Source organism: Clupea harengus, chromosome 4, assembly GCF_900700415.2.
Source record: "Clupea harengus chromosome 4, Ch_v2.0.2, whole genome shotgun sequence".
NCBI classification, from domain to species: domain Eukaryota; kingdom Metazoa; phylum Chordata; class Actinopteri; order Clupeiformes; family Clupeidae; genus Clupea; species Clupea harengus.
Genome location: NC_045155.1, coordinates 11,199,731 through 11,213,097, shown reverse-complemented (window position 1 = coordinate 11,213,097; position 13,367 = coordinate 11,199,731). Strand labels below are relative to the sequence as shown.

At 46.7% G+C, this 13,367-nt stretch overlaps 1 protein-coding gene across 15 annotated transcripts in view; it reads right to left on the bottom strand.

Annotated features, from left to right (window-relative positions):
* Nucleotides 1-291: 291 nt before the first annotated feature.
* The window catches only part of LOC105898963 (membrane-associated guanylate kinase, WW and PDZ domain-containing protein 1-like), a 107,971-nt gene continuing 94,895 nt past the window's right edge, over nucleotides 292-13,367 (bottom strand). For 12 of the 15 annotated variants that reach the window (XM_031566205.2, XM_031566207.2, XM_031566208.2 and 9 more), the window contains 5 exons: nucleotides 9,417-9,498; nucleotides 9,147-9,204; nucleotides 7,995-8,138; nucleotides 6,976-7,114; nucleotides 292-4,602 (listed from right to left, as the gene is read on the bottom strand). In XM_031566205.2, coding sequence (XP_031422065.1) covers nucleotides 3,494-4,602; nucleotides 6,976-7,114; nucleotides 7,995-8,138; nucleotides 9,147-9,204; nucleotides 9,417-9,498 — 1,532 coding nt within the window. In that variant the 3' untranslated portion in view covers nucleotides 292-3,493. Of the gene's footprint in view, nucleotides 4,603-6,140; nucleotides 6,230-6,975; nucleotides 7,115-7,994; nucleotides 8,139-9,146; nucleotides 9,205-9,416; nucleotides 9,499-13,367 lie in introns of all 15 variants that reach the window. The other 3 variants (XM_031566217.2, XM_031566220.2, XM_031566219.2) reach the window with 1 other exon arrangement.

Here is a 13,367-nt window from a genome sequence, read left to right as displayed (position 1 = left end):
TGCGTGTTGCCAGGAGCGCTGCCCATCAATGAAATTAGGGCCCCAGGTGTTACACAACATGGCAATGCATTAAAGTGAGAATTACAACATAACAGCCCAAGCAGTTCATCCAGAACCAGGATGTCTAAAACTCCACCATCCACATACACAGTTATGCAATTCCTGTAATTAAATTGTAAACACAATAAAAAATGCAGCACAGTGATTTCCAAAACAGTATCTTCAACTATATCTCCAACAACTCACTGTAATACCTCACTGAGTCTCAGGAAGTGACAACTCCTCTTACGGTGTATTTGTATGGAAAACTTTATTTGATAATAAAAATAGCATTCACAGACTTCTTTTTAATAGCTACATATACATTGTGATCCATCTGAAGGAACAGAAAAAAAAAAAAAAAAAGCTTTACTGGGTAAGTCCACATCTACTTGTACTTTAGACTAATGTTATGTATAGCCTCATGATTTTACATAAAGCTATGAACAATGTAGTATTTATATATGCATAGTGTTTTATAAAAAAAAAAAAAAAAAAATTGGCCCATATACACGGTACTGCTTTTTTTTCTCGACATAGAAAGAGCGTGAAGTCTGGATAACATCGCGAGAGGGATGATTCAGAGAGAACACAGACTGCATAACAAGTGCTTTTATAATACAAAGGCAGGCTAACCATCGAGAGAGCTATCCAAACCCACGCATACAGTAGCTTCTTCATTGACTAATACAGTCTCTTTTTTTTTGCCCCGTTTCCAAACACCGTTGCACATCTGATTCAGAGTTACAGTAGCCTACATTTCACATTCCCCCTCTCCCTCCCTCTCCCATCCTAATTTCAGAGATAGAAACACAAATCACATCCCTCACGGCAAGAGGTTTTCTCATAAATTTCTCTTCTGTACATGAAAAAAGGCAACAGTTTGTCGTCCACAGGTTTCTATAGTTTACATACAGTAGTAAAATTCTGTACAGGTGATGGTCCGCAGATAGATCGGTAGTTACAGTACCATGGCGACGACAGTGACGATAGAGCACGCTCAGTGTTGGTCAGGGTTTGTCTGGTTACTGGTTACATGTCGTTTTCATGTGTTCACACACAAAAAATATACACTGTACACACATGCTTACACGCAAACACGCCCATAACAAACACACTGATACATATACTCAACGCACGCAAACACACACAAACTCTACACAGCATCACATCAGTCACGCCCCCAGTGTTCTGACAAAGCTTGGCTCAGCCGGGCAGATTGATTCTGTTCCACATTACTTCGGCGGTTCCTGACAGGTCTTTGATCAAACTGTTAGCACAAAGGACCATCATTGGAAAGGAGAGAGAAAGGGCGCAGCAATGAGACAGCCTGTGGGTCAGCAGAGGACTAGAGTAGCAAACACACATACACACACACACACCTCATCTCGCATACTGACACAGCGAACATGGGCCGTGAGCCTGTGTAAATCATCCAATCTGACCGTACAGCCAGCAAACCTGCAGGAGGATGGTGTGCTAATTTCTGCTGCAGGGGGCGATCATGTTTCTGCAGCAGACCAAAAAGATAATAGCTGCTGTGGCTTTGAGCAAGGGGTTGGTTTAGACCTCCTAAGGGCTGTGAACTAGACATGAACTCACAGAGGCAAGCGTTGGAACAAGAGCTGTTTATCACCAAAACTACAACCACTGAATACTCAAATAAAGTTCCTTACTCTGTGCCATCAACAAAATCCCCAGACCAATCCAGCACGCTGCCTTGTAAACTCTCAAGGGAAACATCTTGTATTTCGTCAGTCTCTCTAAATTATACTTAATTCAATGGGTCACAAGCCTTTTGCTTTCCCAAAATGAAAAAAAAAAAAATCCCAAAGCTGGTCATCTATCTTCTCCCTGTCTGTCTTGTGGATGGGAGTGATCGGTATGTTTTGTGGAGATAGGGCTATTAAAATAATTTGATTGGTTGAAAAAGGTGACTTAAAGTGATGGTTCAGCCAAAATGAACACTGAACCTCTACCTACTTTTCGCCCAGTCAGTCAGGTCTCTAATAAAGGACTGGGACACAAATGTGGGCTTCTCTTTTGATGACCGTTACATCCATAACATTGCTCTTGTCTGGGCTAAATATGGGCCTAAAACTTTGTCTAAACACTTGCCGAAGATAGAAAACATATGTAACATAAGTATATCACTATGTGTTAGCAGGACAGGACGTCCATTCCTTGTTAGCAATGTTATCATGTTAACAATCAACAAAAGCCGAAAAAATATCCTTTCTGCCCCAGAAATGTATTGGAGGATAGTAAAGTAATTTGGAAATCAAATACGTTTGTGTTGATTTTGGCTGAACAAAAAACCAATGAGAGGAAGAGTGAGGCTTTCATTAGAGCCAGTGTACCTACGTCCATTCTGCCCTCAGCCTATTTGCTTTTGTGTCAATTAGTTTCAGGAAAATAAAACATCTTCACAAAGGATTTTTATTTGTTTCTTTAAATATATTACTTCATTTCGACAACAGTAGCATTGTAGTTAGCATTCACTTTACTTTTTTACTCTTTTCTTTTTTTTGTAATCTTCTACAGTGTTTTTTTTGCCTTCATTTGCAGCGATCACACACATCATCAGCAGCTGAATAGTGTGAATCGGGCGCTGATCTGACACGACACCGGACCGGACCAGGCCCAGAGCGTGCGTGAGCGTGAGTGTACCTGCCCGATAAGGGCCAGACCTGTGTCAGAGTCTGCTGCCAGCCGGTCTAGGCATTCATTCATCACATGTACAGAGTGTCTCAAGGCTTGTGCTATTTCCTGCCTGGGAAGGCAGTGGGAGGGGGGAGGGGAGGGAGGAAAGAGACAAACACACAGGAGTCCGATAAAAACCACTCTGAAATCTCAGCACCAGGTTTCCACACTTTTGGCTGGTGCATTTGTGACTCATCAGAATAACATCAGAATAAAAGCTATAGTATAGCAATATCTTCCAAACAAACAGGCCTGGATTTCTAAAAACTCATTCATGGATCACACATACAAATCACCATACAGACTTACATACTTTCTCCCATACTTGTCCACAGCATTCTCTCTCTCTCTCTCTCTCTCTCTCTCTCTCTCTCTTTCTCCCTTTCTCATACTCTCTAATTAGCACAACAAACGAAAAAACAACAAAACTAAAAGATTGTACTTCTGCTGTGTTAAGGGCTGTGAAATTCAGCGGGGACACAGGAGGAACTCCAAATCACCAAATCAACCAAATCAGGCAAACATCCAATCAATCACCAGTCATTTCAACATCAAAATCTATCAATCAACATATTTCAGTCAACCAACCAAACGGTCAACCACACAATATATCAAACTGCTTATGTATGTAAACCGACCAGGAACATCCATCAAGCAAGCAGTGCATGGATCCGTTTCACAGCTCAGTAGTCCTCAGTAGTCCAACAGGTGGCGGTAGAGAGCGAGTGCAGTGCAGTAGCCCTGGCGGGAGTCAAATGCTAAGGTCGGTGTGGTTGTCTTTGTACAGCCGCCTCTTGGGCTCGGGGAGCTGGGGCTGGCCGCCGGGGCCCCGGGTAGCGGGGTAGCCATTGGAGCCGCAGGACTTGAGTGTGTTGGTGCTGTAGTAGTCCTTGAGGCGGGCGGCGAGCGGTTCGTCACGGTAGCTGCAGCTGCTGCTGTCCGAGGTGGACTCGCATCGGTAGCGCCTCTGCGGCGTGCCATTCAGGCCCCAGACATCGTCACGTTCGCCGTCGCGCAGCACGTTCCCATTCTTCAGGCCCCGCTCGGGGGTGCGTCCGCGGCCCATGGTCGCCGCAGCCATGGCCTGACCGTTGTTGGCGCGCTCGGGGGTGGAGGCGTCCCGCAGCAGAGAGCTGCGGCCGGGCGTGTGGGGCTCGCGCCCCGGGGACTGGAAGAACAGCGGCCGCTCGGGGGTGTGGGCCAGGCGCAGGAGGGTGTGGGTGGACTGGCGGGAGGCCGCGCGCTCCGGCGTGCGGTCGCGGTACTCCGCCCGCCGGTCCATGGACTTGGCACGGCGCCGGTCTGGGGAGGGGTTGCGGCGGCGGGTCGGCGAACGGTCCAGAGAGCCGCGCCGGGCCTGCGCCCCCTTCCTCTCGGGGGAGCGGCCACCACGCCGGCCAAGGGTGCCACTACCGCCCTGGGGGTCCCGCTCAGCCGACTTACGTCCGAAGCCCCCCTCCTTGCGTAGTGTCTTGAAGAGCTTGGCGATGCCGCTCTCCGACTCGGACTTCTTCACCTTGCGGCGGTTGCTCTTCTTGGGGTCGTCCGGCGATGGCGGCTGCTGGTTGTTCCAGGTGAGGTGGTGTTGTGGATGGTGCTGGGAAGAAGGGTGCTGCTGCTGCTGATGATGAAGATGCTGCTGCTGCTGCTGGCTCGCGGGGACTTGGGCATAGTCCCTCCTGTCCTCTCTCTCTCTGTCGCTCTCTCTGTCTCTCCACTGCTCCTTGTGTCGTGGTGGGGTGTGGTAGTCGGGTGAGTAGCTGGACTCGGATGGAATGTGGAATCGGCTGTTTGGCGGCAGAGTTCTCACTTCCGAAAGATTTTTCCCGGGTGAGGGAGGGTACCCGTCATTGGGCCCGTCTGTAAGAGAAGCAGCACCAAACGAGAGGAGTCATTCACACGGCTTTTAACAAGAAAGAATTACACTCTTAGCTTAAAAAAGGTTATCCCCCTCTCGCTGATAGGAGAACCTTTTTACAAGTGCTGGGTAGACCTTTTTCATCTGATGAGGTCTAAATCCTTATTTTGCTCCTAATGCTGCTTGCTTCCATTTTACATGGTTCTACCTGACAGAAAAGTTTCTAACTGGGAAACAAAATGTTGTTCTCTCGAAAGGACTAGACAGTTCTACCCAGCACTCTCTTTCTTTCTAAGAGTGAACAGCTACATGCTAAAAGAGGACTGTGAAAACAAACTCTTTAGGCCAGCTTGGTGTTAGTACTTCAGTACATGTTGAAGCTAATGTGCTTGTATTATAAGCAGAGTTATTTGCAGGGTGATGATCCAATGATCACAAGGATGGAAGCTTAAAAATTGTGCCAATGCTTCCCTCTGACGTCATGCATAGCCATGCATGACTGCAAATACATATCTTTAAAACATATACACACTATTACCACAACAACCCACAATGTATTTCCATTTTATAATAGTATGTCTACAAAGTAATGTAGTCTACTTGTACTGTGGCCAGTCCGCATTTTATTACCAATTTCATTAAAAACTAACAAACCAAATTAATCTTGGTTTAAGTGTACATGTTTTGGGTGTACAGGACATGTTTTCAGTACTCGGCATAACTGTGTTTTTTACTGTCACATAAGTTTAGGCAACGGAGGCATGAAGTCGAAAGAGATTCCTTGTGGATGAATGACAGCCTGGCACCAAATAAACAAATATCATAGAAACAACAACCGCACAGCACATGAACACTTTCACTGAGATGTCCAATGTCACAATGAGCATAAAAAGAACGACCACAACGACGACGACAATGATGACGCCAACCACACAAACAACAACAACACAGCCACATCTACAGCAGTGGAGTTCTGGCATTTCCACGGCAACCCTATAGACAAGGGGTCACCTGTCAGAGGACTAATGCCAGCAGCAGCGTTGACATGAATCCATTCCAGCGGGTGGGTGGTTGGGGGTTGGGGGTAGGGGTTCAAAGGTCAGGAGGCAGTGCATTCTGGGGTTAACAGCTCTCAGTCACATGGCACAGAGACACAGCGACATACGCAAATGCGGCACGTCGGCGGCCTATTAACTAGGCACGAACCCTCGGGCACTCAGCTGAACCCGGTGTTTAGCAGAGAAGACTGGCACAGCAGGTCTCTGACACGGAAAGAGAGAAGCACAAATGCCACGTTCAGCTGGCGTTCAGGGGCTCGTGCGTGTTTAACACAGGCCATATGCAACTGTGACTGCCACACAATGCAACCAATGGATTCATATGAGTGGGATGAAGGCACAGCACAGGTGAGGGGTGGGGGGCGGGTGGGGGGATATGGGAGGGTAATAGCATACAGGTTTCTCCTGGGGGGTAAGGGGTCGGGTGGGAGGTGGAGGATTCGGGGTGATAGGATCACGGTGGAAGACAGCGGGCTACAAACCGTGGTCTGATTTTGGCCCATCAGGTAGAAGCAGGGCTCGCCCAACTTATCATTCCTCATACACGAAGCGAGATGTGGGGGCATCATCGCTGCACACACGAGGAAAAAAAAGCCCAGCAAGAGAGAGAGAGAGAGAGAAAAGGAGGGGAAAACAGTTGGAGAGAGGAAAGAGGAGAAATGAGAGAAAAGGACGAGATAGGGGAATGTAGAAATGGAGAGAGAGAGAAGTAACAGTGAAGGAGAAAGAGAACCAGTGACAGATAGAGAAAGTGAGTGAAGGTGAGATTGAAAAGATAACACAGAGAGAAAAGTTTAGATCCTCAACATAGATAGAACAGAGAGAAAAAAAAATTCTGTTTAAAAATTCCACCATCAGATTGCTCTGTTGAAAGAGCTCCTAAAATAGAAAGGTACAATTGAACAAAAGCAGCCAAATGACTGCCTCAAAAAATTAGCAGAAAAAAGACAGAAGAGAGTCGGTCTCTCTCGGAGCTTCCATTGACAGCAGGTCAGTTAATCTCCAGGTTGATGTCATTCAGAGGACAACAGGATGACAGAAAGAGGCATCGTCAAGAAGATCACAAAGTAATTATCATCATCAAACAACAGGGCATTTTGATTTAACTATCAAGAAGGTGTAGAGAAAAAGGAAGAGAGAGGACATGATTCAGAGACAGATGGAGATAGAGATAGAGAGAATGACAGAATGGAAACAGTACATCATAACACAGACACAAATACAGAGAGTTGTGGACGGAGAGAGAGAGAGAGAGAGAGAGAGGGAGAGAGAGGGAAAGAAAAACAGAAGAAAGGGCGATGGCTGAGTGGGACCCACCATATTCGGGCACGGACCCATCTCCCCTCTTGAGGACAAGCCGTGCGCGGCGGCCTCCATTCTTGATGAGCTCGATGGCGCGCGAGTGCTTCATGTTCTTGGTGCTCTCGCCGTTGATCTCCAGAATCTCATCTCCCACCTGGACACACACACACACACACACACACACACACACTCCACCTGTCAGTCTCTCACACACAACCCCTAACACACGCTAGCATAAACACCAACATACATCCCCTATCACAACAGCATTTTACCATTTGACCTCTACCGTAGATTCCCTTAATAAACTTGCATCTGATTCGCCTTCTTTGTATGGGTGCAGTAAGGGCTCCCCCCTCCCTCCTGGGGGAAGGGGGGGGGGAGACATCAGGACAGGTTCACAGAGGGCCAGAGTGATTAGAGTTTAATGGGGAGATGCTCGGCACGTCTCATTATCACTCGGTTCAATTCCGAGCTAATTGGCTTATTACGCCGGGCTTATGAAAACTGAAAAGACAAAGGGGGTGAGACTGCAGAGTGAGATGGATAGGTCGGGAGCATCGCGGAGTAATTTGGCTCACAGTGTTCGGCCGGTCGCTCGGTCATAATCACTGGGAGTGTCAGGTGAAATCATTCTTCGGTAGGGAAAGTTAGATGGCGGTGTTGAGAATAGCGTTCAGATAGAATAGCTTGCAGTGTTCGGAATGATGTGGAATGGAATGGGTGATGCGGTTCGGAAAGCATTTTAAATATTCAGCTATTTGTGTTTAGTGAGGAAGTGTGTTTGAAACTTTAGAACTGTTTCTTTTCTACGGCAGTTTAGTCTTTTGTACCGTATATAGTTCTGCTGAATTGCTATAGTAGTTCTTAATGCCTCTATACTAGTATGGGTGGAGGTGTTCCCTATGGGTCCATCTTGGCACAAAAGTTCAAAACAGCTCTGTGGCTGTTCTCTGTAGTAACTAGTAGAGCTTGTGTTTATGTGTTTACGTGTTAACGTGTGCTGGCTGTAAGAAGGTGGTCCGTGCTCTTACCCTCATCTTGCCATTCCGTACTGCCGATCCGTCCTCGGCAAGCCTCAGCACGTACAGGTCCATGTTGTACTCCCGGCCCCCTCTCAGGCTGAAGCCAAAACCTTTACTATCCCTCTCCAGGTCTACCGAGTAGTACTCCGCATCCTGAGCACAACCAAACAAACAAACACACAAACATCAGACACATCCAACAAACAAGCTACTGCTGCCTTTATAACAGGCAAATAGACAAACCGCAGACCTCTAGAAGCCAATGCAAATGTTGTGAGCAAAATAAGAGGGCAGCTGCCAAACAGACAGTTTGAAATAAACACACACATAGACACACGATCACAGCAAATACAGCAAAAACAAAACCATGAAAAAACCCTCATGGTAGGCAGATCTGGAGATGGATAAATGGCTGGATAGCAACAGAAGAGATACTGTAAATAGCTGAATGCTTTCACCTTAAATCTATGGGCTTTATTGGTCAGTGGATTGGGGGGAGGGGGCTGAGCGAGGTTGTGTTCTCATTAAGTGCTGTTCCACTAAAATCTTGCCCAGAATCGATCCCCAGTGCAGTTCCCCCTTAAGTCATGAATATTTAACTCAATCTTCCACTAAGGTTAGGCTACAGAAAACTGCACAAGGGCAAACAAGGGTACCAGACACCTATGGACAGATATAAACTTTAACTCACTTACATAAACTGACTATAAACTCACTGGCATAACAACATTACAAACCAGTAACTCAATAGTAACTGAGTCAGAAACTTAAAATGTGCGGTATCAACTAAGCACAACCTTACCTTCAAAAAAGTAAACCCTGATTCATACTCAGTAACTGTCATCACATCTCCAACCATCAATCAATGCGCAAGAAAAAAAAGCCTGCTACTTGATTCAAACACATTACCAACAACAAATAATGTAAACGAAACATTCTGCACTCAACAAACGACTCACAAATTTCAAAAAATCATTACAGTCTGAGCCCTTCATAGCACTCTGATGATGTGTCAGGTCACACCATCAGCCATCCTTGTGTACAATCAATAGTAAAGAGATAGATTACTTCAGTACAAGCAACAGCCTTGTATTACTTAAAATGGAACCGTTTGACTCAAGTGCGCAGTGCTGGGAAAACTGAGGGTAAAGGTGTGCTCACCTGGTTTGACTGTGTTTGTGCAGTAGACTGGAGAGCCTGTTTGGATTTAGCATTGTTCCTGTAAACAGAGATCAGTTCAGTGATCAGTCAAGCATCACAGAGACACACCCTCTCTGCACACATTACCATACAGAAGAGATAGTGAGGGTGAGGGAGAGAGATAGAGAGAGAGAGAGAGAGTGAGAGAGCGACAGAGAGAGAGAGAGTGTGTGTGTGTGTGTGTGTGTGTGTGTGTGTGTGTGTGTGTGTGTGTGTGTGTGTGTTACTCACCTAGGCTCGTTCTGAGGTGTGTGTGTGGTGGTTATGGTGGCAATCTTCTCAGCGTTGGTTAGGAGAGAGGCATTGGAGGATTCTGACAAGAGAGAAGGAGGACGGAGAGAGATGGTTGGGTTATGTGTCTTATTCCTGTCACGCTTGACCTCCACCAGTCCCATGGGCTTTTGGTGACACTTTTTTTTTTTTTGGTCTGGTGAACTTTGAGTGACATTATAAGGGAGCTTGTGGCACAGTAAAATGTTAAAGACATGGTGCCTTGTCACACCACAGGACTGATTCCTGGGAAGGAGGTTCTGCTGGGATTTCTGAGCTTTCTATGGCCAAGGGAGCTCCAGCAGGGTGAGTGGCTTTGCATTGCGTCAGGATATAGCTGGATAACCAAGTCATGCATTATTCCTATAACACGCTGGATAGTAGTTAACACTCTGGCTGCTGATGAGGAGACAGCCAGCTGCATGCTCTTGACACAGTCATTTTGGCATGGAAGAAGCAAAAAGTTTGAAGTCTAATGCTTGATTGTTACTCGTGAGAAGCATGTACAGATTTTGTCGAAATTGTTGAACAGGAAACAGGAAACGTGATGTTCTAATTATTATGCCTGACACGATGCATCTCCCCCAGCACAAAACAAAACTAGTCATAACAGACAACAGAGAGTTGTGGGCGCAGAACTCCTCAGTCAGATGAGGGTCTCCAGCTGGTAGAGAGAGTGATGAGAAAAGAGGGAGAGGGAAGGGGGTGAGAGGGAGAGGTATAGAGAGAGAGAGTGGCTAGAAAGAGAGAAATGAGAAGAGAGGGACTGAGAGAGAGAGAGGGAGAGAGAAAGAGAGGGATGAGAACAGAGGGAGAGAGGGAGAGAGAGGAAATAGCTGCTGTGCTGGAGGCTGGAGCCAGCCTGAGCTCATCTTCATCTTCATCATCTTTCTCTCCATGCCAGCACTTCAGCCGGGGGTCAGAGCCCACGTCCCACTGACTCATCCCTTCACCCAGCACACCCATCTCTCGCGCGCACACACACGCAAACATGGTTTCATACACACACACACACACACACACGCAAACATGGTTTCATACACACACACACACACACACACACACACACACACAAACATGGTTTCATACACACACACACACGCAAACATGGTTTCATACACACACACACACACACACGCAAACATGGTTTCATACACACACACCCACACACAAACATGGTTTCATACACACACACACACGCAAACATGGTTTCATACACACACACACACGCAAACATGGTTTCATACACACACACACACGCAAACATGGTTTCATACACACACCACACACGCAAACATGGTTTCATACACACACACACACGCAAACATGGTTTCATACACACACACACACGCACATGCACACACACACACACAAACACACACACACATGTGCTCACATAGACACAAGGAACACAGATGTACACACACATTTTCTGTATCTGCCTCACTGCAACTATAATTGCATTTCTGGTCCTCTGGAATTCCAGTGTGTTGGTGGGCCTGAGTGAATCTTGTGTGCAACGGTGTGGCCCTCTGTGTGTGTGTGTGTGTGTGTGTGTGTGTGTGTGTCTGTGTGTGTGTGTGTGTGTGTGTGTGTGTGTGTGAGTGTGCGAGTGTGTTCACGCAGGCACTATGCTCTGTAAGGATATGTATCCCCCTGGGTAGGGAGGTTAAAAATAGCTGCACGGACCATAATCTTTTAAACATACTGTCACTCCATGTTTAGCGGGCCCTTTAACCGAAGCACTTACAGGCCTCCTCCACCACCCATCTCTCTTCTTAATTAAACAATCTCCCCCTCTCCCTCACCCCCTCTCCCTCACTTCTCTCCCCGTTCTGCATCCTCTCATCTTTTTTCCTGCTCCCTCCATCTCCTGCTCTGACACTTGCTGCTGTATCTGTCCCTGGGGAGGGCTTCCGAGAAACGCAGCGAAGTCACAGGGGCGACTTCATTGGTCCAGTTCAAGCTGAGCCCATCCAATCGAGAGCTTTCTGTGCAGAGATGTGTCTGTGTTCTTAAAAAATACTGCATGTCCCTGGTGCTGATGTGAGTGTGTGTGTGTGTGTGTGTGTTTGTGAGAAGAGAGCGAGAGAGAGTGTATGTGAGTGCGTCTATGCATGTGTGTGTGAGGGTTATCCACGTGTTTGTGTGTGTGAGGATGTATGTGGTAGAGGCGTACACGTGAGTGTGTATGTGAGGAGTGCGCGCGCGCCCGCGCGCGCGTGTGTGTGTGTGTGTGTGTGTGTGCGTAAGGGGCGTTTTTCGTCATGAAATAAACATCCAGCTGAGTGCATTAAAAACCCTATCTCTCGGAGAGAAAGATCGGTGTCAGATACGAGTGTGTGTGACAGCCCGTTCGTCAGAGGTAGGAGCCGCTGCTTCCACATGTCTCCCCAGGGTATACACCCCCCCCCCCCCCCCCCAATCAAACACGAGCGCAGAACACAGTAAAACAATAAGCAAGTTTTTACCTGTTAAAACCCATGGGAGTTTGTAAACAAGGCTGATTTAAGTTAGTTACAGCTGCCTTCTCTAAAGATGAAGTGAAACTGGAAGAAGACGTACTGCGTTTGCGGGGGGGGGGGGGGGGGGGGGGGAGGAGTAGGAGTAGAGACGCAGATTAAATGTAGGAGTGATCGAGTGTGAGGGCGAAGGGCTGTGTGTGTGTGTGTGAGTATGTCTGTGGGCTGTGCTCTGTGTGAGCGTAGCAACGTGAATACTGAGGAGTGTTTCGTGTGTCGTGCACTGTTACGTAAGCACACAAAATGAGTGTGTTACGAGAGTGCATTTTGTGCTGATACTGCCCGTAATGTTAATTAATAGCAATCGCCCAGAAGCGAATGCAAGTGAATAAAAGCATGCTGACTATCCATCGATGACCCGTGTCTGGAATATTTGCAAGGCGCAGTATCAGCATAAAAATACTGTCGTTTTTAGCAATTATATGTGCATGTGGGTTTCAGTGTTGTGCATCACGGTGTGTGAACATAGAGTATATGTATGTAATGAGACGTGCGTGGGGTGTATGTGTGTAATGGGTGTCTAAGTGTCATATAGTTTCTGTTTCTGGATGGATGCCTGTATTTCTATATGCTATTTAGCCTCGTGTTCTTGCACCATGCAGCACCTAGTGTGTGTGTCTGTGTGTGTGGACTGAGCAATTATGTACATGTGGGTTTTAGTATTGTGTATCATGGTGTGTGAAAATACAGTATATGTATGTACTGAGATGTGCGTAGGGTGTGTCTGTGTCGGTCATACAGTTTGTGTTTGTGGATGGATGCCTGTGTGTCGTTACAGCTATATGGCCAAAGTGTTCTTGGATCATGCATCTTCTAGTGTGTGTGTATGTGTGTGTGTGTGTGTGTGTGTGTGTGTGTGTGTGTGTGTGTGGGATGGGAGTCTGTGTTGCTGTGTTGCAGCACTGTACCGGTCACAGGAATTTCATAGTGTGCGCGTGCTAACGCACCCTGAAGCACAGGCAGGATATAAATTAAAGAGCACTCTGCTGAATTATTAAATACAGGCGCACACATACACACACACACACACACACACACACACACACACACACAACTCTCTCCACACACAAACACTACTGTAAGCTCACAGCTCTAGCCACTACCCCTCACATACTCAGATATATATACTAAATCATTACAGTAACATAACCACATTACTTTCAGATGCAATCGCAAGTTCATACAGACAGTTGGACACATTCACATAAAAACAAGTAAACAAACACACAATCTCATCCTTCTTGCATCCTCTATAGGCACATACAGATATACAGTACACATCCACAAACACACACACTCTCCCATGCATATTAACTACTTCTATATATACATACTAACACATACAGACACCACCTCTCTCTGTCTCACCCCCACCTCCATTCTCTCTCTC